Source organism: Clarias gariepinus, chromosome 17, assembly GCF_024256425.1.
Source record: "Clarias gariepinus isolate MV-2021 ecotype Netherlands chromosome 17, CGAR_prim_01v2, whole genome shotgun sequence".
Lineage (NCBI taxonomy): Eukaryota > Metazoa > Chordata > Actinopteri > Siluriformes > Clariidae > Clarias > Clarias gariepinus.
The window spans coordinates 19,892,000-19,919,080 of NC_071116.1; the positions used below are offsets into that span (position 1 = coordinate 19,892,000).

General features: G+C 38.9%; 1 protein-coding gene across 7 annotated transcripts in view; it reads right to left on the minus strand.

Moving 5' to 3' along the window:
* The window catches only part of psd3l (pleckstrin and Sec7 domain containing 3, like), a 139,902-nt gene that overhangs the window by 66,528 nt on the left and 46,293 nt on the right, over positions 1-27,081 (minus strand). For 3 of the 7 annotated variants that reach the window (XM_053515912.1, XM_053515914.1, XM_053515915.1), the window contains 2 exons: positions 5,651-5,845; positions 580-660 (listed from right to left, as the gene is read on the minus strand). In XM_053515912.1, coding sequence (XP_053371887.1) covers positions 580-660; positions 5,651-5,845 — 276 coding nt within the window. Of the gene's footprint in view, positions 1-579; positions 661-5,650; positions 5,846-15,590; positions 15,746-26,166; positions 26,283-27,081 lie in introns of those variants that run through there. The other 4 variants (XM_053515916.1, XM_053515918.1, XM_053515917.1 and 1 more) reach the window with 4 other exon arrangements.

Genomic DNA, 27,081 nt, shown 5'->3' on the forward strand with positions numbered 1-27,081 from the left:
TTTCTTTTTTATTATTATTAATAACTGATGATTATTATTAATTACAAGATGCATTGTTTTAGTATTATTAACTTTATTTCAAGGTACAGTTGGTCAGGTCTAGGCTGAGCAATATTACGTGGCAAAAAAAGTCAGCTGATGACCTAAATGTACTGAATAACCAGAATCTTAAATCTATGGATCTTTGGGGTTTTTTTCCCTGATGGCATGGGGATACTCTAGGACTCATAGTGGGAAAGGAGCAAAAGGAATCATTTTCAGACATGAACTGGCCACCTCATGGCATGCCGTAATCAGAGCTAGAGGTGGTCGAATGAAATATTAGAATTTGCAGCTTTCTAGGGTAGGCAGTATATAATTAATGTGATCATTGATGAACAAATTGAATTATAAACGTGAAATTTTTGGCACACTGCCGTGGTGCGGTGTTACAGGTGAATAATTTACCTTTTGGATATAAACAGCAACTTTCGTCTTGCTGCAATTCACATCACACTACCTACGTCATGAAATTTGTTCCCTCTACCCGCATGCACTTTAGTGGTTTATTTACATCATGTTCTAGTGTGTAATGTATACCTGAGCGACTGGTCCAATGTCATTCCTGTGAATTCAAAGAAAGTGAGGTACTCTTCAGCAACCATCTTGTTGAAGTCATTGCTGCAGGCAGACAAACAAAAAGGATTTCCATCAGGATCAGGTATAAAACACACCGTACCCAGTCTCCAGTTGCTTTTTATTATTTGCACCACTCGAAGAATGACATTTATATGAAACAAGCTGCTGTTTATTTCAAGGCCGATGCTGGCTGCATGAAGAGCGTATTGGGTCATGACTTACATTTACTGCTCATTAAAAGACAAAAGAGAGAAATCATGATTATATGGAGAGAAAAAGTAGAAGGATGGGAGGGAGGAAAGAGAGTTTGCACGAGACGAGACAACAGGCGAGAGTGAGAACGAGTGAGAGAGAGAGAGAGAGAGAGAGAGAGAGATTTATATAAACGCCTACACAGACTTCCACTGCACCAAATCAAACCAGTGACATCAAGCATGGAGGGAAGGGACTGATGGCTATACAGGAGGTTGGCTTTGTCCTCCAGACCTCTACAGAGGCTGTAAGTGAGTGAGTGAGTGAGACAGAGAGAGAGAGAGAGAGAGAGAGAGAGAGAGAGAGAGAGAGAGAGAGAGAGAGAGCAGCTAACTCACACCAGCAGGCGGATGAAGCGAAGAAAAAAAAAACATGCATTTCAGACCAAATGTGGGTTCATCATGTTAGTGTGTGCATTTTGTTTACATTTGTAATCACAGCTCAGATCAGTCAATCTATTCCTTTCAATCATAAATCTGATCCTGAGAAAAATAAAGATATTGAAATACTAAGAATTTAAAAAAAAATAAATAAATAAAATAAACTGTACCCACACATGACTAGTGAAACGCTCACAAATTAAACAAATGCGTCTCCTTGGCAACAGACAGCACGGAACCGTTTGGTGTTCTCTCATAAACATGACAAGCGCTTTTTCTAACGTGCAAGGCCACTGGGATATGAAGGAGAAGTCAGTACGAGGCTGTGGTGTACAGAGATCCTTCATCGCCGGAGATGTGAGAGATGCAGATACAACATGCAGATAATTCATTGTGAGGATCTGTAGGAAATGTAACGCACGGAAAAAACTACTATCATTTACACAACGGTGCTCTTCAGGTCTCAAATCTGATTAGTCAGATGGTGTTGATTCATTCCCTAGAACGGCAGATCGGACAGCTGCAAGACGAATATCAGGTTTATTTCAATGTGCACCTGCAGGAGGGCGACGCAATGAAATCCAAAAATCACATAGTAATTATTTTGACCCATTTAAACTGCATTATGTAACTATATGCAAGTATTAAAGACGGGAATCATCAGGGACGACCCGATACAGTATTATCACGATATTTATGTGCTGATTTAGTTTGTATTGCAATTTCTAAATATCCTGAGTGAATATTTATTTATTTCCAAGAAAATTGTTACAATTCTAAAAGAATTGTTTTAATTCTGAAACACATCAGTAATTCTTTATTTGGCATTAAAAATTTTTTTTATTATGTATTGATATACGTAAGCTGTGTTTCTCCACAATGTGTACACTTCAACCTTGCACACTGTGCGTAATACAGTATCTCCATCTAAGCAGTCACTGTCACTGCTTTTAAAATACCGAACCAAAATACTGCCAAATTGCAGAAAAGGGTTGTTTTTTTTTTAACTTGACAAACTGACTATTTTCCATCTCCTTGGCTGTATTTATATTAGTACTCCGAAAGACGAAGATTAGCCTTTTGTGGTTTCCAAATCTATACACACCTCGCTAACTCCAAATAAGCAATGCTCTGATGAATGCTGATTGGACAGTTTTAACATGTGCAGAATAAGTGTTCAGCAAACTTCAGGCAAAACTCCACATAAATTCCTCACTACACGTACTGTATATGACCTTAACAAATCGCAATTGCTTTTGCAGTTAGACTGTTGCACAGGTACAGTAATTATCGCAATTTCAGTTTAGAGATAAAGCCATTACTTGGAGTTTTTTCACCGCAGTAAAGTCAGATAAGTGTTAACCCTTTATGGTTTTTCAGTAAGACAGAAAGCTGTGTTTAAATGCTATTTACTTTAACAGAGAAACAACAGTTGCCAGTGAGGAGCAGCTGCTTATAGCTGCTATATTAGAGATGGAAAAAGAACCGATTCAGTTATGAATCGCCATTCACATATCGCCACACTTACACCAAAATCGATTTAAATTTTTTTTATTTTACATCACATAGCGATGAACTTTTGTCTTGCTGCAATTCACATCACACCACCTACGTCATGACATTTGTTCCCTGGTTGATTGTCCAGTGACCAGATTTTGATTGGCCATAACGAGTGATCAACTGATCAGCCTCAGATATAAACGATTCTCTGCCGTGTGCAAAAGGTTCTGAGTGGCGCAACATAAAAAACACAATTTTTATTGTGATGCATTATCAAAATCGTGTGTGTAAAAAGCCTCCGATTAGTCTCAAACCCAGTCACTGCACATGCTTACACCATTCACCATGAATGTCAGTTTCTTTATAGTCCTACATTTAAATTATTTGCTAAGTTTGTTTGCAAATAATAAATATGGCGGATGACAGTGTTACATATTGCTCAGTAAAAATGAAGATTTTTGCTTAATTTAAGTTAAATGTTAAACTTTTTAATTTGAAGTTAGTTTGTATTGTTTAAATGCTGCACTTTGTTTGTAAGTGAGAAAACAAATGTTATATCACAATGATATCATAACTGGCGATGTCCATCCCTATGATTTACTATGTGATTGTTAAAGACTCGATTTTGGAAGGAGTCTCTAGTTTCAGCCTTTTTTTTTTTTTTATTAAAATCTGTATTGTATTTTGATACAAGAACAAGGGTGGCTGTACTATTAAGTGAGAACAAGAAATAACTTTCCTTGTGAACAATCCACAGCATTATATATTCAACTGTAAACATGCTAAAATGTTTACACTTAAAATGGTACTCGCTGTCAAATTGCTGGGGTATAAAGGAAAAAAGAAACTCATAAAAAAAAAATCCTGCAATCACGGCGACATCAAAGTGCTAAATGTTTTTATACAGTAACAGCGTGCTTTAACATGACTTATGCCTTACACATCAAATTATATCTTTGCTTTGTATAAGAAACTGGGTGGAATATCAATATAAAAATCCCCACTTGTTTTTCCGAAACCGATATTGAATACTACTGTGCGATAGTTTTCTTTAAAAAGTACTAAAAAATTTTCATATATTTAAAATTTTTATGTAAACACTTTCCAATTCCAGTCTTTGCCTGGTATCCAATTCTGAGTCATTTTTTGCTGGTAGTGTATTGAGGTTGATATAGTAAAAAAACATTTAAAAATATATAAAAAAAAAAAAACAATGATTGCAGAATACAAAAACTTTCGTATACATTATAACTGATAATAATATTCTTAAAGAAAGAACATTTTCAGACTGGAGATGGATAACCGATATAAGTGTACTCAATAAGTGTGCCACGTTCTTGTTTACACCGTACGGCTGTATTAATTCACATGAGAACACTATCATTTCCTCCAGAGCCGAGTGCTGAAGATCTGAGATAAGCGACCTGGTACAACAAAGCGCTTTCTTAGATTTTGCCGCTGTGATATCAGAGATCACTCCATCTTTAATTCGAGTTTTGTCCTTGAGCATTTGTCATCAAATAAGCATCTTTTTCTTCTTCCCCCTCGCCTTTCAGTCAGGTTTTCTAACTGCAGGCTGACAGAGGCAGTAAATCAGCATGCAGAGAGAATCTTTTGATGAAACCTACTGAAATATGGCTTTGGGAACAATATTAGAAAAACAGGTAAAAAACATTGAAATCATTAATCAGTCTGCTTACGGAAACCTGAAGGGTTTTACATCACTCTTGCCTGTTGAAATTCTCCATCTCGGACCCTGACGGGTTTACAATGTCAAAATAACCTTCATAATTAAACATTACTCCATAAAAAAAAAATATTGTGACGAGGACACATAACTACCCAGCTGTCCTTCAAAGTCATGCATGTTTGGCGTATAATTATATAACTGTAAATCAATACGCTTTCCCTATAAATACTTAAACCAGCAGAAACCTTGACGCTGGATGAAATTTGATGACATCGTTGTTTTTGAAAAATTTGTACTTTGATACAATGATATTGAGATAACAGTAAATAAACGACCCAAACACACCGCTGCAAAAACAATAAACATTTGAACCGTAATTTATGCTGACTAATATCCATTTCCATCACATCCATGGTCCCTAAAAAAGTTTCAAATAGGTTTTAGATTTTTTATCATATGGAAGTATAACAAAGCAAAATAGCATAAAGAGACTATAAAACTCTAGGAAACTAACTGTTTGCATTTCAATGGTTCATGTTATATGTTTATGGATAAGCTACAAATGTGACTTTGTATTGCAATGCATACTAAGAGGTGACTTTGTATTTACAATTGTGACTTTTTATTTATAATCTTGTGGTCATTAGGATCAGTCAAACTTAAGCCCAATTTCTTTCAGGAAATCTGTAACGCTCTTCTTCAAGCAAGTAAAGATCAGCAGTGACTCATATCAAGAGCAGGGGAAAAAAAAGTGTATGCCTTTAGACTCAAAAACCTTTTGTCTGTGTTTTATCTTTTTTCAGCATTACGTGAAGTGGATTAGTGACGGTTTGCCCCCTTTTAAGACATCTGGATACATAAGAAATGTAAAGAACTGGATGACATCACAGAGCCTACAAAGTGCGCTCTACTGACTTTTGCCATCGGTACGGGTTTGCTGCCCATGCTATTGCTGATAGATGTGGTGCGCGAGTGTGCCTGCATGTCGCGTGTTGCACCTGAGGAAAGCTGGCTGCATGCGAGAACATCTTGAATGAGTCAAGATGTGTCACATCAGCAAATAAGACACAACATGTTGGCATTTGCCTGCTCTTGAGGGTGAAAGCACTGCCTGGCGAAACTAAACGTCACAGTGAACCTGATTGGGGTGGGGAAGGAAGGGTAGTGTGATAATGTGTGTGTTTGTTTTTTAATTTTTCCATCTCCTCACTTCTTGCCCAGGTGCTTGGCTACGTCAGAGCGCCGGAAGCCCTCCAGGTGGTAAAGGCGGCGCGCCAGGCGTCGTGCCGCCTCCTGGTCGCCCCGGTGCCCGTTGTTCAGCGTGTCCGTGCTGTCCTTCTGTCGCTCGGTGCTGCCCATGTCCAAGTCCCAGTCTGACAGCACGTCTTTTAACCCCTCATCGCTGCTAAACAAAGAGACAGAGAAAAAGCGGGAAAGAAATGTTATTCATTGATACTTCACACTTTCCATGAAAACACAGAATGCCTGAGCTTCTGAGATACAGTCATTACTTAATTACCTATAAACCTATGAAAATAGTAAACATTTTTAAATCTGCAATTATAAACCCCTATAAATCTTGCTATTCTACTGTTCTCCAATTTTTTAAGAATTTAGTCCCAATATAAGGAAAAGCATCTTTCTAATTTAATATTGGTATCTCCATGTCTTGGAGACGCATTTGTTCAAAGCGACTCATTACTGTACTAAGCAGACGAAGATTCAAGGTCTTCACGGTCACAAGCCCAAGAACTTGGCAAAGCCGCGGTATTAACTCTAATACTGAGCATGCTACAGCATACAGAATATACGCTCTATATCCACACGTTTGTGTACACGCTCATATTCCAGATGTAGTCCAACATTCCTATTTTAATGACCTCCACCCAACCGGGAAGGTTTTCCACTAGATTTTGGAGTGTGGCTACTGGGATTTCAGCCAAAACGGTATTATCGAGATTAGACACTCGAAAAGAACTGCAGTCAGCATTCACATTCATTCCAAACTTGTTCGGCTTGTTGGGGTCAGCGCTATGTGAAAAGTTCTACCACTCCAATTATGGCAAGCCATGCCGTCATGAAGCTCGCTTTCTGCAAAAGAGCACCTTAGTTCCAGTGAAGAGAAACTGTAATGTAAAACAACATCTACAGTAGACGTTCTATTCATGTGTGCTTCCAACTTAGTTTCAAGAAGACCTACGTATACCCTGTGATGGTCGGGTGTCCACATACTTTTGACCATATAGTGGATTTCATCAGGATAGAAGCAAAAGCCAAAGAAAACACCATGTCTTCCAATATGAAGGTTGTAAAGAAGAACTTTGAGAAAGTATGCAGTGTTCCAGCAGCCAAACTACAAAAGGCCCAACGAAAAAAAAAGTACACATCCATCCTTCTTTCCTAAACGTACAAAAGTTCTCAATCAGTTCTCCTCGTCAACTATGTCCTAATCTGTATTCTCTGCCATCTTTTTCTCTATTTGACATTTTTGTCTGCTAAAGCTTAAAATGATTATATACTTTGAGTTCTGATCATAGTGTCGGGACGGGGTTAAGAAACCCGTAGTGCAGCCAGCCACTAGGACGCGAATCCGATGTTTAAGCTTCACTTTTAACTGCTCTCGTTTCCTCGATCATAACAGACCCACTGAAGCTCACCCGGTTAGATTAAATAGATATGTTGTAAAGTACATGACAATGCTTCACACTTGATACCAAATCAGCACTGAGAGGGGTTTAATTATGCCAGTTTCAATAAATTCAGCCCATCAGCCGGTAACGCTTTCCTAACCCCACTGATCAGACACACACACACACACACACACACACACACAACCACACAATCTGTATATCTGTAATCCACCCAAAGAGGAAAAAAAATAATCAGGAGAGTGAAATGAGGCCTCACTAGCTGTACTTCTACTTATAGATCCCCCGCTAACAGGAAGAAGGAACTGAGCTGCTCTGAAAGTCTTTGACTCAGACATTAAGATGTGACCTAACGATACGTAACACGCAGCTAAGACAAGTTGTGTCTAACATGAGTACTAACGCGACCAGATCCACTTCGTCTCTCCGTGGCAGTGGGTCAGAATTGCTCAGCACACTTCGGATAATAACAGGTGAAAAAGCGCCGGAGCCGTTCCTCAAGATCAGCGCTTGAGAGAAATGATAATTATGCTGCCATAATCGTTTCCCCCAAACTGAAAGAATGACTAGTCTAAAAGCGAGAGATGAGTGCTCCATTTATATGTCTGTCAAGTTAAAGGAAGGTGTGCTTGATTGGGAAGCATCAAAAGGAGAAAGACAAACCTCTTCTATGACTCAGCAATTTATCCGGTATCATAAACGGGCAGCTGAGATGTCCTGTCGAGAGACGTCTGAGGAGAATAGCCAGACGGGTTCAAGCTAACAGGAAGCTTACAGTATCTCGAATAATGAGCAGAAAAGCATCCCAGGGTGCACAGCAGCGAAAGACTGCAACATTGAGTTCAGCTAATGTCAACCAAAAACAGGAAACTGAAGCTCCACTGGGAAACGGCTCGCCCAGACTGGAAGGATGAAGCTTGGAAAAGGACCAGGGATTTTTTTTCCCCCCAGTCTTGGTGAGCCTGTTCCTAATGCAGCTCAAATTCATGTTCGTGACTGACAGGACAAGAACCCGGCGTGGTGGTCTTATGCTGTTCCGAGATGCTTTTATGTTCACCGAGGTTGTTAAGAGTAGCTATCTGAGTTAGCATACGCATTGTGTTAGCTTGAATCAGTCTAGTCATTCTCCCCTAATATTAACAAGGTGTTTCTGCCTATAAACCTGTCTCTAACTGGACAGATTTTTTGCCAGTCTTCTGTGTAAACCCTAGAGACAGGTACATGTGAGAATCCCAGAAGTTCAGCAGTTTCTGAAATACCCAAACCAACCCGTCTGGCACCAACATCCATGCTCGCCAGGGTTATCGTCATAGAGGTCACACTCCCCCAAATTCTGATGTTTAATGCAACATTTTGTTCTGGCAGTGAACTTATAGGAAAGCATGGATTCCTGAAAGAAAGGTTACACAACAGCGCCACCTTGTGACTGTCCAAGCACATAACACTTAAAAACTAAAAGTGCAACTCCGCTGAAAGGGGGGGGGACTAGATTTGCCAAAAAAAAAAAAAAACACGTCACATGTCAACATATTGTCTACTTAAGCAAAATATGCAAGTCCCGCTAAGTATACTCTATGTGTAAAAAATGACGGATAGTAAATAATGTTAAAGCGTGGCATGTTGATACAGTATCAATATTTAAAGGTGACACAAGGCCAGAATACTTTGTGTGTGTGTTTTACATGTTTTTTTATTCTAAATGCAAAAATCACATAAAACATAAAAGCACTTCTTGGAGTTTGCATTAGCATCAATAAGACATCAAGAATACCTTTTAACAAAATGACATTTTAATTCAATTTAAGTGTGAATATAAAATATTTCAGAGCGTAGAAGTGAAGAGCAACTTTGCATAAACTAAATTTGCATTGTTGTGGATCAACCTGTTCTCTCATACATGCTCCACACACACACACACACACACACACACACACACAACTACACACACACATACACACACACCCACAACTACACACACACATACACACACACCCACACACCCACACTTCATCATTAACTGTGCTGTTCAAAACAACACACACAAGTTACTGCATGGAAAAGCAATAATCAGCTCATATACGCATCTTAGAGGTGACGTGAAATAGGAAACTTGGCTACACATAACGCTGAATCAGAAAAGGATGTCTAATTACACTTTCTGGCTCTCAGAGCGACACAGCATGACAATGTGAAGCCTGGTGGTGAATAAGACAGCAGTCAAGGGCTCCCCCGTGAGGATGAGGATATTAGATATAACCTTAGCTCCACTATGAGGCTCACTCCGCTTCTAAATTTTTCGTCATCACCTCCCTTTCCCTGTATAACTGCGTGGTAAGGAAACCTTGCTCCAAACTTACTCTTACTCATTGATAGTATATATAACAACAACAAACAAAAAAAAAACTGAGGGAAATAAAAGAGACAGGGGACTAAGATCACTTTTAGTTCCTGAAATACAGACAGGCTGTAATGCGACATGCAAATTTTGAGGTGGGGGAAAAAACACACACTTCCACATTTTTATAGATGACAATGCTAACAATATACTATATCTGCTCTAAAAGAGGTGAATCGGAATGAATTAAAACAAAGATGGCGAACCATAACGTAAGGTTCCAAAACACTAAACTTAGGACTAGGATAAAAACAAATAAAGACTAAACAAAACACATTCAGGACTCTGAGTAATAACACACTCAATAAAAAGTAGGTCATGCTGGAAGAGCTATCAATCTGTAGATTTTTACCTCATTTCGATTTAACAGTATATATGTATGTCTGCTGTCTGATTTGTCCCAACCAGCTATGTTTTTGGACTTAAAGTTTAACTTGTGTTGTTGATTTGCTAAAATGGCATTCCCCATAAAAAGCAATAACCACCGTTTCCAGTGAATTGAGAGCCATGTGATCATTGGGGCAAAGACAAAAGCTTATTGTTTTCCTTTTTTGGCAAAAGTTGTGCTATATTTTTAAGCAATTTGTTAATTTAGACCACTTAATGTTTGTTAGTCCACCAAAATAATGTAAAAAGCAGGAATCAATTCAGAATTAAAAACGTTTTTTTAATAGATTCGAAAGAGTTAAAAGATTAAATTGCACAGCTCTATTGGTCAGCAGGTAATTCAGGATAATTATGATGCTGAAAAAAATAAAACAAAGAATCAGTAGCTATCTTTACAATAGACTATACTTCTTCAATCCGATTGCAATCAGTCTGATTAGACGGTTCCATTTGATTGTTTGACACAACTCAAACTGTTATTCACTTACATCACTGCTTTATACGCTTAATTTATACACGAGGGGAAAAAATGACCGCTGACATAACTCACTTCTTCATTCATTAAACAGGATGTGCAACCTTTATAAGCTCCTGTTCATGAGGAACTAAACATTTAGTTTTAGCAACCTTCAGGTCTTTACACGTTATATTTAAACAAACAAACAAACAAACAAACAAACAAACTCAGAAGAGCTAGTAGGTCTACACACCAAGTTTCAATCAAACGTCCATCATTGTGTTATAATATACTGCTTACCAAAGAATTTATTCAGACAGAATCCACGGAACACAAACTTAAACTAGTTCTTATATTTAACAAGACCAAGCTTATAAAAACCTACCGTATTTAGCAAGAGAAAACCCAAACACTGCAGCAGGTTTTGTCTTTCTTAAAATAACCTGGTGAGGCCTCTGTGGGAAAGTGTTGCCACTGGACTAAAGACTAAACTAATGATGGACACATGATGGTGTGGTTGATAACACGGCTACGTTTCTCACATCTTGAGAACTTCTTCATTACCGAGAATCCTTTAGAGAGCTTATCTACATCACCTAAGAGCATACTGCAACATCTATAACACACTTTAACATCTTAGCAAGTAAAAGTATCTTAAATATGATTCAATTTATCTATAATTTCTTAAAATAAGATTAACACAAAAAAGTTTAAGATTTTTAAACTTTTTTTTAAGCAAATATTGATGCAAATAAAAATTTCTTGTTTATTCAACAGTTAATTTTGGGAATATATTCATGTATTAGTTTAAAGAAGCAAAATTCTCTGCCAGTGTAACCAAGATTACCCAAAGAGATTCGGGGAAAATTGCCCACTAAACCTAATAACTGGTTGTGCAATCAAGCGTTTGCGATAACTGGCAAGTGAAATTTAAATCTCTTCTCCATAATAAATGAAATCTACATTTTATATTTATTTTGGCTATCTTTGATGATCTGAATCATTTAATTGTGATAAGTGTGCAAAACTTTTTTTATCAGGAAAGGAGCAAATTCCTAGAAATAAGTAATAACCTATATACAAAATTTTTTGTTGCAAACATTTTAAGGAATGATAGTGGTCAGCATGTTGCCTTGCACCGTCTGGGTTCGATTCCAGCCTCAGGTCTGTGTGCATGGAGCTTGCATGTTCTCCCCGTGCTTGGTGGGTTTCCTCCGGGTAATCCGGATTCCTCCCACAGTCCAAAAACATGCACATTAGGCTAATTGGCATCCTTAAATTGCCCATAGCGTGTGGAGGAGCGTGTATGTGTGTTTGACTGCCCTGCGATGGACTGGCAACCTCATACCCTAAATCTCCTGGGACAGCTTCAGGCCTCAACGACCTTTTATACGGGATAAAGCGGGCTAGACAATGAGGGAGTATAGGTAGGCTTGGATAGATTTAAGAATATTTCATCAATCTTTCGCAGTGCAGTTTTTGCAGGTCTAAAGTTAGTCACTACCATGTAGACGTTCTGACTGCTACAGTAAACATGAATGCAAGGGTATACATACTAAACCGCAAGGCTGGACTTAAAACAAGACTTTATTTCTCTGCAGAAACGCAGCTCTTAGTCTGGATGTGTGTACAAGCAAAAAGAGAGTAGGTCAGCTGAGAATATAAATAGAACATTACAATGGGCTTAGCCAGCAAGCATACACACCCTGTCATTTTAGCCTAAATAAACTTCAATTTTGGCACAAGTGAGACGAGTGCTAAGAACAAAAAGAAAAGCTACTTTCAGGCGAGATGAAGAGCAGAAGCTTCATTTCATCCAACTACATCAGTACAACATGTAGAGTTGTGTGTGCTAGAGATGACGACCATGCACTGCTGCACCAAAATACTTGCGAACCAATTAGTAATTACTAACAGCCTGCTGTGCTATTGTTTTAAAACAATGGTCAGCAAAACTGAGTGATGAATATTGGTATCGCTGTGATCTGCTCTACATAGTAGTATACATACTCTACATAATAATAAGATTTAATCTTACACGACAGTGCAGTTTAACCAGAAGCTATGCATTACTTTTGTACAACCACATGACTAAGCCAGTACTTTCAGATGCAGCATGAATGATACATTTGTATTAATGTGCACATTATAACCTGTTATTGTTTCTATAGTAACAGACAAATCACAAATTCATACTGCATAATATATAATGAATAGTACATGGATTTAACCAAAAAAGTGCTGTTTAACAAAGATTAACGTATACTTATTGATGTGGTGAAGTTCTTGTAAGGAGACAATCAATCATAGTACAATGCATTGTTTTCCAGGACAGGAAGGTCTTCAAGACAGAGGAGTTTATGTTTTCTGGTTACTTGGTCGAAGCAAAAAATTCACTTTTTGAAAAAGAGATGATTTTGAGGAGGAGGAGGAGGAGGAGGAGAAAATGTGCTTTTTATCTTCATGCACATAATACAAGTGTTAACATGAACTAAATTGTCTCTTGGACATTATACAATGTTAAATTACAACCATAAAACTAATAAAATGTCCAATGTTTTTGTTCACTTGCAAATGACGTGTAAAGACCTGCTACACAAAATAAATTTTTTGTCTTTTGGCAAGTCACTGTGATATATAATGAAATAACACACTCCAGACCGTGCTGTTATACAAAAATATAAAAATACACTTAATGGAATCATACCAATAGGTGGCACAGGGTTGAGTGTTTGAGTCTCGCCACAGGTCTGTGTGTGTGTAGAGTTCGCATGTCCTCACCGACCTTGGTGGGTTTCCTCTGGGTACTCTAGTTTCCACCCACAGTTCAAAAACATGCAGATTAGGTTAAAGGGCGTTTCCAAATTGCCTGTAGTGTGTGAATGAGTGTGTGTGTTGCATTGGCACCCTTGTCCTGAGATAAACTCCAGGTTTCCCACGACCCCGTACATGTTAAGGGGTATTAAAAAAATGAATGAATCACAGCATCCAGACATAGAATATTTTCAACAACCACACAATCTGGAGCATGTTACCCCACAATCATTTGACAATGAATTCATTTATAAAAGAATGCCATGTTTCATATTTTAACAGTTAATAGTTCAGTTTATTGCTGTGGAATGACCATAAGACTACTTTGCTCCTGTTATGTGTTATTCCTTACATATCTTCTACCATCCTGCTTCCAACTCCACTTTAACACAACATAAAAACAACATTAAAACCATACCTTGCCTGTGGGAAGTCTCTCATGTTCTCCAAATGTCTGGATGGGTTTCTGCCAACACTAAATTTTCCCTATATGTGAATGAATGCACACATCTGGTGCCTCGTGATATACAGTACCGATGTCACATTCAGGGAGTATTTCCGCTTTACACCTACTATTCCCCGATCAGGTCTGGATTAACCACATTTCTGTTTGCCATGGCTCCAATATGCTCCATAAGCTACAGTCCTCACAACGTTAAAACACAGTGGCACTATATAAAAACACAGAAAAGCTGACCATTTGGTACAGTGACCACGGACAACTACAACTGCTCACAATTAGTTCTACAATGCACTACAGATTCCTATGGAGAGACATAAGAGGGAATGGAGATTTGTAGCACAAAGTAACTGTTTTTGTAGTGTCCAGCCAATCCCCAAGATGCTGCACACTTTCAGGGTATCATCACCTTAGGGCCCACGGATCCGAGAATAGTGACCCCAAAGTCTGGTTCAATTAAATCCAAAAAAAAATACATAATTAAAGCAGGGATAGAGTCTGTCTCTCATATTTTTTTCTGCAGTAAAGTGGCTTTCTTTACTTCTTGAAATGTATGAAGGTGAGTGCTACCATCAGTCCTGTGTCATGCCAACAGTAAAGCATTCTGAGGCCATTCATGTGTGAAGTTGCTTCTCAGCCAAGGGACTCACAGTTTTCGTAAGAACGCTGCCATGATTAAAGAATGGTACAAAAACATCCTCCGAGAGCCATTTCTCCTAACCATCCAAGAACAGGTTGGTGATGAATAAAGCCTTTTCCGCATTATAAAGAACCTTGACAAAAGTGACACAAAAGTGGCTCGAAGAACAAAACATTGAAATTTTGGGTCCTTGGCCAAGAAATTTCTCAGACCTTAATCCCATTGAGGACTTGTGGTCAATCCTCAGGAGGCGGGTGGAAAAACAAAAACCCACATATTCAAACAAACTCCAAGCCTTGATTATGCAGGCGAATTACAAGTCAATGAAACTTAATGCAATGGTCAATAAAACCCTTTGATCCTTATGGAATGCTTGTAATTACACTTCAATATACCTTAGTAAAATCTGACAAAAAAAATCTAAAACAGTGAAGCAGCATTTTTTTATATAGAAAAATTATATTATTTGTGTCATTCTCAAAACTTTTGTCCACGGCTGGACTTTTTGTGGATTCTTAAAGTATAAAAGTAAGTTAAAACTGCTATTAAAAAAGTTTTAACTGTGAAAGAGGAAAAACTTCTGCAATATGTACGTTTCGTTTTTCTTAGAAAGGGAATGTCACTATATGACGTGCGTGTTTTTATTAGCATTGTTTGTAGAAATGTATTGATTTACTAAAACAGATAGTTTGGGAAAGAGAGAGAAAGAGAAAGAGAGAGATGTGTTGTGGTGAAAACTGTCAGTAAACACACGGAGGTAAATGTTTTCTGGCGCACATCTGGAAAAACTCCGACATAAAAGAAACAAAAAACAAAAGAAGAACCACTCAAACACATTTAGCCTTGACAATAAACAGATTTTAACCATTTTAATGCTGGTTTCTATATGTGTAATGAAACAAAGGCACAAACAGCGTGTGTCACGTTTCATACAGAAAGCTGTAGATTCGGCTAACAGTCCTCCAGCTCTCGGTAAAATGAACACGCGGCAAAACTTTCGGAATAAACATGATATATGATAAGATATGGAGTAAAAGTGAGTGAGAAACAGGATTGAAGAGAAGACAAAGCATGTGGCTGCCGAATGAAGCTGGAAAGCAACTCCAGCGAATTTCTTTTTTTTTTTTTTTTTTTGGCGGTGAAAAGCTTAAAAACGTTTCTCCGGCTACGAGCTCGTTCATATTAGTTTTTGCGCTGAGAAACTATTCATATCTGACACAACAAGCTCAGGCTGTATCTCACACGCTTACACAAACAATAAAACAAACACTTTCCGCGCCGCGTTCTTTCACGCGAGTCGGTAAAAATGTTGCCGTGCTGCGTTCAAGAGCGACTTAAATGTTGTTTACCTGCAGTCTCCGGTGCACATATCACGTTACCAGGAGCTCAAAACTTTCCCTCTGCAAAAGCAATCCAAGGCTAAACTTCGCGTTATACTCCGACATCTCCTTAACATCCTGCACACAAACCACATCAGGGCGAAAAAAAACTTGTGTGTGCGTGTGTGTTCAATCGGAGCTCATCCTCTTGCAAAAAAAAAAAAAAAAGGTAGCGTTTTCCACAGAGCACTTCAGCCGGGCAAAAATGGCACCAGCATCTGGAGGCTTCTCTGCTCTGTGCCATGAACACATTAATGTGACATGATAGCACACACACACACACACACGTCTGACAAAACACCTGTGTTCACAAACCCACATGTTGACTGTATTAACTTGTATTTATGACTGAAGAAGTGCTTGAAACAAGTGTTTCTAACTTTTTTTTGTTCCAGGGTAAAGTTGCTACCACATGCTCAACTTTTAGCCCATTTTATTAAATTAAATAAATTTTTTTTCTAAAGCGCTTTTAACAATGGTCATTGTCCCAAAGCAGCTTTACACATTACGAAACGGAGTCCCAAAATTGTCAGGAAATATGTTCCTTCATTCATCCAATCCATCTCACACACACACACACACACACACACTACAGGCAATTTGGGAACGTCAGTTAGGATAATCTGCATGTTTTTGCACTGTGGGACAAAACCAGAGAAAATCCATCAATCACATGTAAACTCCACACTCATAGACCCAAGGTGGGAATTGAACCCTCGACCCTGGAGGTGCAAGGCCACAATGCTAACCATTATGCCACCTGAGAAAACAGGAATCTGAATCATATTTAACAAACTGTCCCTGACAAGCAGCCGAGGTAACGGCGGCGAGGAAAAACTCCCTGAGATGAAAATAGGAAAAAACCTTGAGGGGAATCCGATTTAACAGGGAACCCATTCTCATTTGAGTGATATCAGGTAGATTCAGCAGGGATTGATTCGCCATCGTACTGAGTGTCAGGAGACTTTTGGCCAGTCCAGGTACAAGTACCTCCATTTAAGTACTTGCTGATACAGAGTACCAACACAGTACCGTTGTCTCAGATAGATGGAAAAGCATAAGGAAATATGTAAAGAAAGAAACCTTGAGAGGAACCAGGCTCAACAAGGAAGCCATCCTCATTTGGGTGATATCAGGTAGATACACTGTAGCAGGTATTGATTCGCCATCAAACTGAGTGTTGGAAGTTACAGGTGTTTAAGTTAATCTGAAATCCACTTTCATTTGTGAAGGCTCAGGAACAAACTGTTTGTGGGAATTTTATTCCTGAACTATTGGGCAACTGCTGCCACAAGTCATTAGAGAACAGCTGTCTGCATCAGCCGAGTCCAAGACCATCTTCATGGTCAAATAGAACCGTCCCCAGTCACCACACAGACCACACGGGCCATCCTTAGCAGCTAGCCAGATATTTATTGATACGTCATGAACGATTGCATTTTAAACCGTACAAGATAGAGAAATGGAGATTTTTCTTGTGGTCTTCAAAATAAAGAGCGTGCCAAATGTCTTTATACACAGGGAAAATACATACCTTCATTTACAAAACATTTTTCCTAATAAACACATAAAGAGTCATATCATTAACATTTAGTGTTTTGCGTGTAACTGCACTTGAACATGTTCCTTTAAATTAATCTTTGTGTTGTATCTTTTCCTTGTACACCACACGCCCTGTCTGCATGTCTATATAGAAGGATATCTGTTTGCCAACACTGTCAACATTTGAAGTTGGCAAGTATAAATATTTTAGAAAGCGCCAGGTTTGACAGCACTGTTTCCGCCACGTCATGTCACGAATCATGACACGACACGAGTTTAAATTTAAGCGCACACGTTCATATGCACACATTCAAGTGCGGAATGCGTTTGCACTTGAGATGCTGTTAACTTGTATATCCGTTCTCTTTTCACGCTTTTCAAACGAAATGAACAGTTGTAATGCATTCTCACTTTTGTCGCCGTTGTCTTCAGCATGTGGCTGGCATGCAAATGAGACGCTGAGAAACTAGAGAGCTGCACTGTTAAGCTTGGTTATTAACACAGACTGCCTAGAGAGATGCACTGCAACTTAACACATCAAATGAATCTTACTTTTACATGCTGATATTAAACTTGGACCTGACCTGATTGCTGTTCCCTTTTGCAGTGCATCTCTCGCCAGTATGTCTGTCTTGATAACCAAGATTGGCAACGCTCTTCTTGGTCGATCATATCTTACTTGTTTGACAGCGGCTGTGTTCTGTGACAGTAGTGATTAAAGTGAAAGTGAAATACAACTATTTCACATGCACATTTGATATCCACAAGCAACAACAGTGTTACAATCTTCAGCTTGGAAAATATAACCGAGTCGCGTGTTAGCGGGCCCTTGTGTGCCAATGAACTCCTTGTCACTACATGACAGAAACGGTGCCAGTAAAGCAGCCGTTCAGATAAATGAACATCATGTGGATTTTCCAGTAATCACAAATGCATATCATAAATCATACATTACATGCTTTCAAAGCTGCTTGTTGATTTGAAAAAGCACATCATCAGCCTGTTGCAGAACATTTCAGCCTTCAGGTTCATCACTGATATTTGGATTAGCAGTGTCAGGAGTGGCATTGTGTCTCATCTGTTTAACTGCACCGTGGATGGATGAGGAGTTTACTCTACAAAGGTGTTCTACATACAAGGAAAATGTTTTTACACACCGGCAAAGCAATATGCTGTGCACTTCATGATGTTCTTCATACGTAGGACATTCCAACATTCTGTTCACGCTATACTCTGGGACAACGCCAGGTACCGTATCAGTAATCTGTATTGGCAAGTACTCAAACATAGCTACTTGTACCCAGGCTGGCACAAAGTGGTATTAGTGCACCCCTAATACAAGTACTATATTGTCCAACATAAAGGTAAATTAATAGTAGTTGAAAAATAATTTGAGAATCCAAGTATGTCCTGTATACATGTTTCGCTGGGAGCCGGGTGCCTATCCCAGGAGACTTTAGAGGACGAGGAGGGATTCATCCTGGACGGGGTGTCACACACTCATTCACACACTATGGGGCAATTTGGGAACGCACTGTGGGAGGAAACTGGAGTACCCGAACGAAGTCCACCAACACGGGGAGATGCACTCAGACCCAGAGGGGGAAATCAAACCAGGAACCTTGAGGTGCAAGGCTATAGGGCTAACCACCATACAATCAAGGGACCATCTAAAAATTATAATTTATACTCATATTACCTTTAACTATTTAAATAAATTGTCAGATTTTTTTTATTCTGTAAACCCGCTTTGGGACAAAAATCACTGTTAAAATCATTATAGGAATAAAATTTAATTGAAAAGAATTGGTTTAAGGATTGTCAGGGCATAGGATTAGCTTTGTGCGTAGCTCCCCTTTGTGCCATTTACATACACAAGTTTTCATTAACACCAGTGTAATTTAATAGCTGGGTCACGAAAAAGGCTTTTCACAACCCAACATCCACTTTTCATCTCTTCACCACATTTGACCATGCTAATCTTATGCAAAGTGAGAAAACGAGAAAAGACAAGTATAGAACCGTTAAAGTAAGCAAGTAACGTGTGCATGCCATAAACATAGACTATAGAATACACTTTATTTTAGAAGCATGTGCCATCTAGTACCAGCTAGTTCTTATATTCTGTTCATTTCAAGCTCTGGTAACCTTGTTTCAACCCAGCTCAGATTTTTCATTCTAATTTTTTTAAACATGTAAAAAATGCAAGTTCTGTCAAAACAACCAAGAAACATGGAATGACGGAGCGTTCAATTCGAATAAAAATAAAACTGCGTTCAAAAACAACACCTACTCACTCAAGTCTAGCGTGTTTACCCTCACCTTCCTCCAAATACCATGAATATTTCTCCAGACCATGTGATATGCAGGCATTTCAATCCTGGGTGGATTAAGGAGAGAGAGGAAAAGTGTAGCGCCTGCAGTGATCAGTGGCCAGGAGACATCCAGCAGAATAAAAAAATTTAAAAAAAGAGTATAGAGATGTGGTTCTCCAGATTACTTACTGTATGTGCGATGTCTCTAAATGTTGCTTTCCTTTCCCTTCAATCATGATTCACCACACACACCACAGCAACGTGTGTATTTGTGATTTTCTAAAGAAGGGAGTGTCCACGTTTAACTTTTAGGCTTTAGAGAGCAAGCCAGATCCCTCTCCTGAGTACTGTTTTTTTCAGTCCTGGTCCTGAGTCCCACCCGCTCTGTACGACTTTTGTTTAGTGGACACTCAACAATATTAAGAAAATGATGATTACATATTATATTTTGAAAAGTATTGCACGATGATTCATTCGTTCACCCTCTATACCGCTTATCCTATACAGGGTCACAGGAGGCATGGAGGTTATCCCCAGAGACTCTGAGCACTAGGCCTGGGTTACACCCTGGAGGCAGGACTTGAACCCTCAGCCCTAAAGATGTGAGGCCACAGTGCTAACCAGCACACCATGGCTCTGCTTGTTGGGAAATTAGTGTGATATAAAAGAAATATGTAAAAAGAAGTAACTTCACAGTGATAACACTGGTCACATGACACCACTCACAGCATGCTCGGCGGCTGCATTTTATTTCTTATATACTGTACACATCTGGAATGTGAGTTCACAGTAAGCATGTCGTGAATTGAGTTATGGCCTGTTTTGATGCTCTTCCAAACTTTCCCAAATCACAGATGCAGATTTCCCCTTCGCTTTAAGTTGTATTTAAACAGTTGCAGCAGCATAATCCATTGTTTCCACTGATTTATTTGTAGTGACCCGACTCAGTATCAACACTGACCCTCCACATACTGCACTAGCTTTGTTTTTTTATCATTTAAAATAGAAAAAAAAAACTTATTTAATTATGTGCAGCGCACTGTTTCTCCCAGTCTCATTCTCTGTCACACACATGAACACACAGACCCATCTGTGAACAGGCCCACCCCTATGTGTGCACATATCAGACCGTGTGCACATGAAGCGCTCGTGAAATGCTCGTGAACACGAGGTGGCTCATGCTGTTGAGTGGTTGTTTAAGCCAAAGTGTTTTAGGACAACAGCGATCGTTTTTGTAACAGAGCTCTCCGTGAAAATAAAGATGGTGGAGGGGAAAGTGGATTGTAAGCAAGTGGACGTGAGCCGGTGCTTATGAGAGGAATCGCGGAGACCTGACTCTTCAAGTAGGTTATCAACAAGCAGGCAAGGAGTCTAACTAGTACTAAGTGCCAAGTAAGAGGTTGACACTACATGCACAAGAAACCTTACCGGGTAATAAATTCATTCATTCATTCATCGTCCATATCGTTTACTCTGTTTCAGGTTTGCAGGAGCCTATGCTCCTCGAGAATTCGGGCGCAATGCATAGTACACATTTTACAGAGTGCCAATGCATGACAGGTAATTTGTGAACACCAATGAGCCTAATCTGCATGTATTTGGACTGTGAAAGGAACCCCATTAAGCACAGGGGGAACATGCAAACTCCATACAGACCTTTGGTGGGAATCAAACCCTTGACTCTGGAGGTGCGAGGCCACGCATTAACATCTCTAGTATTTGATGCTCAACCAATAGTTAGCTCTGATTATGGCTACATTCACATTGAAAGCCACATTGCTCAATTCAGATGTTTTTGGTCAGACTGGATTTGTATGTCACCATCATAATTACAGGTGACTTTTATCTGATTCCAACGTGGACGTCCTCTAAAACTGCACGCGTCCGCACATCGATTTGTGTGAAAATATGCCATAACTATGCGACCACTGGTGATTTTACTAATGATACACTTTGGATTTTGTCTTGAGGATGGCGAGCAGGTAGTTGGCTGTATTTGTTGAAGTCCAAAATAATTAAGAAAGTCAAATACCTCAGCAGCTTTTGCTGACACAGCTGTGAAATCCCTGTGCTGCCGGTGCTGACCGATGTCAGCAAGTGCCCCATGCATGTGCAGAGGCAAAGAGGCACAATCATTACTACTTATACTTATTTAAGAAATATAACCGCCTATAAGATATGTATTTGATCTAGTCACTATGAAAGTGATTCAGTTCCGTTCTGAAAATCTTTAGAGTTGTGCGCTCAGACAGCCCCAAGAAAATCTGTCACATTAGGGTAAAAAAATTGGAATTGAGTCGCTTCATGCTGGTAATGTAAATGTAGCCTGATTTTAAATAAAGCACCTTTGTATTCAACATTAGTATACCAATGCCAGTGTCGGTATTAATACATTCCTAACAGCATCGCAACATAAGGATATTTGCTTTATGCCAATCCTTAGAATTTTTTTATGATTGGAAAAAAAAGTCACACATACAGTAAATGTGTAAAGAGAATAATATGATCAAGCAGCACTAAATATCTGCCACTTAGCCGAAACTAAATCTTATTAACATTGCATATGCATCATCTGTGGGCTGACTCGTTTCTCTCTGTAATTCCTCCAAAAGTCATGTTTTTAAGTGTTCTGTTAAAGAATCTTGAAATACAAAAAGGTGGACTGTACGCCCTTGTGCTTTGTTTTTTGTTATAATTGCTCAAAGTTTTTTGGAATGATAAATGATAATCACACATGATGGATTTCATATGGACTGGAAGGACAAACAGAGCTCTTCAGACCAAACTGCCTCATTCTGAAAGAATGTGAGAATGAAATCATTTCGGCCGAGCCCTTGATAACTTTGCTGTGACTTCTTTGCATCTTCTAGCTCTATCGATGGTTTTTACCGACCTGCGTTTCCTCTATGGGCTCTGAAACGGATCTCAGGGGAAGTGACTTAAACCAGGAAGTTATTCTTTCTGTCAGATAAGCCACTGCCCTAACCCAAACCCTGAACGATTCTTCTCACTTCAGGAAATGAATCGAAATGCCCAGCATCCAAACCACATTTCTTTAATGATTTTAGATGACACGTGCAAGCCCACAAAAGAACACAATGTGCGTACGCTTGTGGTAAAGGCTGAAAAACAATATGTCTTATCACCAAAAACAGGTTGAATTAGATTCAGCAGAAATTAATTTAAAACTGCAAAACAATGATTTGCCTTAAAGGAAAGTCTGTCCAGTCATAACATTTGCACTATGACTAATATTATTGATATCCCCCCAAAAAATGTCAAGAGCAGCGCTCTCGTGTGCCTTTCGACTTTATTAGCTATGGCTTTCAGAGGATGAGATTGGCCTGTTCTACACGCACAAGGAGATTTTAAAGGAGACAGATGGGACTGATGACATCACATCTATACCGCGGTCTACGTCAGTTCTCAAGTATGACTGGCATCTGTATCTTATTCGATCGTGCACGAGTATGTTGTATCATTCTCGAGACCACCTTTCCCAGCGGACTCGGGCACGGTTCCCGATCATGAAACGATTGTGTTCTCACTGACCAAAAAGAACCAGACTTTGGTGTCAGGTGTTCATAAAGCCGATCATCATGGCCCTAATGTTAAAACGCCCTTAATCGTCCATCAGTCATAACATCAATCAGGAGTACACCTTCTTCGGAACAGGCCGTTATTAACAGACGAAACGTTATTAAGTTCCGTCGAAAATTGCCTGATTATTATCTTTTGCTATTAATTGAGAAAGCTTGATCTTCCACTTTGGAGTCTTTAATGAGGTCTAAGTTTTTTAATCTAATTAATGCTGACTTAGCCGTCTCAAGCCCTTTTCCTGTGAATCAATCAGATAAGGATCTACTTATCTGACACCACATGCTGACCTGAAACAGTGGATCAAGACTGGATCTGAATTGACATAATTTCCTATCCAGTTAACTTTTATACAGTATTTTGAAGTCATTTGCACTGATGAACGTGAGACACAACCTTTCTTAAAGCACACTACTGTTGCAAGGGATACCGGTACTAAGAAAGTACAGCGGTAGTAAAGTAATTAAAACATACTATAAGCCAGCATTTAAAAGGAATACTATTCTATTCAATACTATTTCTATGTGTACGTCTTTATGATCTGGCTAATTGGACTCTGTCTCTTTAAGCACAACGCTGAGAGCAGTGACGTTGTTGCGTGATGTAGCGGAAAAAAAAACCCTGACTGAGGCTGTAATATGAGTTGCAGAAAGAAATTAAGTGAGTCGTGAGCAACAGTACAGGAACCAATGCTCTCAAAGAGATGGCCTGAAGTGAAATATGAAGATATATTGGTCATAAAGTGGCTAAAACAGACGAGTGTCTGAACACAGCAGCTTTTAAAATAAGGCAAAGCTGGTTTAATATTGGGATTTTTCTTAAAGCTAAATTGAATCGCAAACACATATCACTGGCGCTTTATAGTAATGCAGTGGGTTAAAGAGAGTCTAAAAACTGCATGACCTGAGCTACTGTGTAAAATTCTACAAATATTAAAGTCAAATCCTGAGCGGGATATTTAATACATTGCAACGTTAGGATGCATATGGATGCAGGAATTATTTACTTTTATATAGGATAAATGATTAAATAGGATAAATACACATTTGTGATGGCACATATAAATCGATTGAATACAGTATCGGTATTAAAACACAACTTTCGATAACACAATGCCACTGTTCTGCTTATGACATGGCTTACTCTAATATCTCACTGGAATATCAGTTTTATTCTAAGGATTAAATGGTGCAAGCCTTGCACTCTTGTGTCATTGCATTGATATCTATACTGGAATCAGATATCAGCCGGATAACATGCTTATTTACTATTCTAAACCATTATATTCTATATAAAAATACTCAAAGTAAGCCTAAAGCCATTTACTAATGAATAGATGGCATGAAGTGACAGCAATCGAAACATATTTCACAATTGAATATCCTATAATATTAGTAATCCGATAACCATATTATATTCTAATAGTTTCTATCTATCTATTTTTTATTCAATAATTTTACTTCCTTTTTTTATCTAGATGAATGGGCAAATAGATTGAGTGTTTGTCTTGAAGCACTCAGCTGCAAGTGAGGACAGTAACACTGCAGAGAAACAAAGAGTGTGAAAGCCATGCATTTCTGCAAGGACTGAGCACTGAGAAACGCACTTCCTTTCCCTGCATTCACCAGTGTAATTCACTGCTCACGATAAATTAAGTCGCATATTGTTTTAGACTGATGAACACCACTAGGGACAAACTGTAAAAAAAAAAATAAATAAATAAAAAAAAAGCATAAAAAAATATGTAGGGGAAAAGTCCTTAATTATTTTGAGATCTCACAAAATCCAGAGTGTCTTATATACTTTTGGGTTTGGCTCTTTAAAACTGTACTTAAAAATATGATTCAAGTCCCACCTTTGTCCTCTAGGTTTCCGACACCCCCATCTCACCTACGCGGTTTGACTCGTGGTGAGACGCGATGTTAGCCACAGCGATGTTATCCACAGCATACGACCACCCGACATTCTGCAAGGTTCTGTAGTTTAGCTAACACTTGTACTGTACAATTGTTCTGTTTTGTTATTTTATTTATATTAATAAGCATTTATTAACCACATAATTATACATAAACGTGTTTAAGACTGACACTGAGTTTTATTAAGGTAACACATTTTGCGCTAAACTGGGCTAAAAACACAACTGAACTCTCACCTTCGCTGTCGAGTTTTCTAACCAATCACAGATGAGAATTCTTCTAACCAGTCATAACAACCGCATAAGAAACAAAAAACATTTCTCTGAAACTGAACATCCACGTGGACTGGAGCCAGAAACTTGCCAAAAAGCAGAGAGCAGAGAAAGTGTTTCAGGAAGGCTGAAGAACTATTTCTCAAGACTACATTAAAAATACGCTTTGAAAAACTCCTCGAAAGCAAAATATAAAGAAATGAAACGGTTGCTCAAGACTTTTGCACAGTACTGTATATTTTAATGTACTTTGCAAGGAAATAAACAAAAACAAAGAGAACTTGTCTAGCACTTACTCTTCTTATATTATTCACCGGATACACTCTCACACAACCCATGGAAAAAAGGTTTTGTTTTTTCTTCTATGTATTCCTTCCACCTAAGTCCCTGAAGAGTCTCACCATATTTCATGCAGTATGGAATAAAACACGCTTAAGGATTTGTAAAAGAATTGTGCAAACGCTTCAGTAGTCAGCTCGCCGAAACTTCAAAATCTTGACAGCTGTCACTGGACGAGGTAGTAGCACTTGAGTGTAAACAGAACCTAAGCTGTTCAGAGCAAGACTAGATTCATATACACATTTATTAAAGGTTTCCGTAAATGAACAATGTGGTCAATCATGGTTTAACATATTTACCCAATGTAGCATTCAATTAACAAAAAAACTTAAAACGATTAATTAGAGAAACTTAATTAAACTTAACGTGACATGAATGAGAGCTAAAAAATGCTGCACAGACTGAGATGAAGGTATCATAACTAGCGTGTGTATGCTCGTCAGGGAGTTCCTCATAACAACTTGATGGTTCCTCTTCACACAGAACACATGTGGAAATCGGACTGACTGCAGCAGAAGCTAGTGCTTCAAATGATTGCCTTACGGTAACGCCAAACACGACTTACCTATGTTTATCTTCTACTTGTATATTGATCATTTCTACGAGTCATTAACTTCTTGCGTCCCAGAACTAAGTACGATGCGCTCAGATGCATACCGAGTTTCCCAATGTATCAGTTCCATGTTTGAACACAATGCGTGGGCTGAACTGGACATGTCCGATCCTCCCCACTGATTCTGAACACTCCTCCACTTCCCTCTCTTGGTTTCAAGCATTGCACGACTACTCAAACACCACTGCACACCACTAAATGACGGTAGAAAACAACTGTGCCTGAACCAGCATGTGCAGCATCTACAGTACACTCTGACAGCACTTGAATGAATTCCATAGAGAAGCTGAACGCCTTTGTGTCTGGATCTCTTGCTCCTCAAGGATAACCAGAGCCATTCTGCTCTCGACAAGAATTCATCAGAAGATGAACTGCAGGCCGTGAATCAGTCTGCTTCGATGGCTAGAGGGAGGATGCCGAGCCATGACTCAGATGCGGAGTACGTACTGGCCAAAGGAGCAGCAAACTCTGAGGCCCAGCTAAGAGGAAGCAGAAGGAAAGTAAAGAAAAGAGAACTTCCACAACCACATACACTTTGCATGGCAAATGCATTCGATTTCAACACATAGTGAGGATCTAATTCATAGAAATACAGCTAGATTTTTCAATGACCACTTTCCCTTTTAATCGCCTTGATGCCTTGCTGCCTCTGCTGTGTCTTAGAAGGCAGCAGCATGATATAACATCACATAAGGAAACAATCTGAGACACCCTTTGAACAAAGCATGAGATGATGACATGCCAAGATCCTAATCCCGGCCTCAGATTATTTGCCCACAGCCTGTGATATATTTTGGCCACTAGAATCAGAATCTTGTATACTGCAATCATCTGCAATCGTCTCTCTGCACCTCCACGTGTAAACAC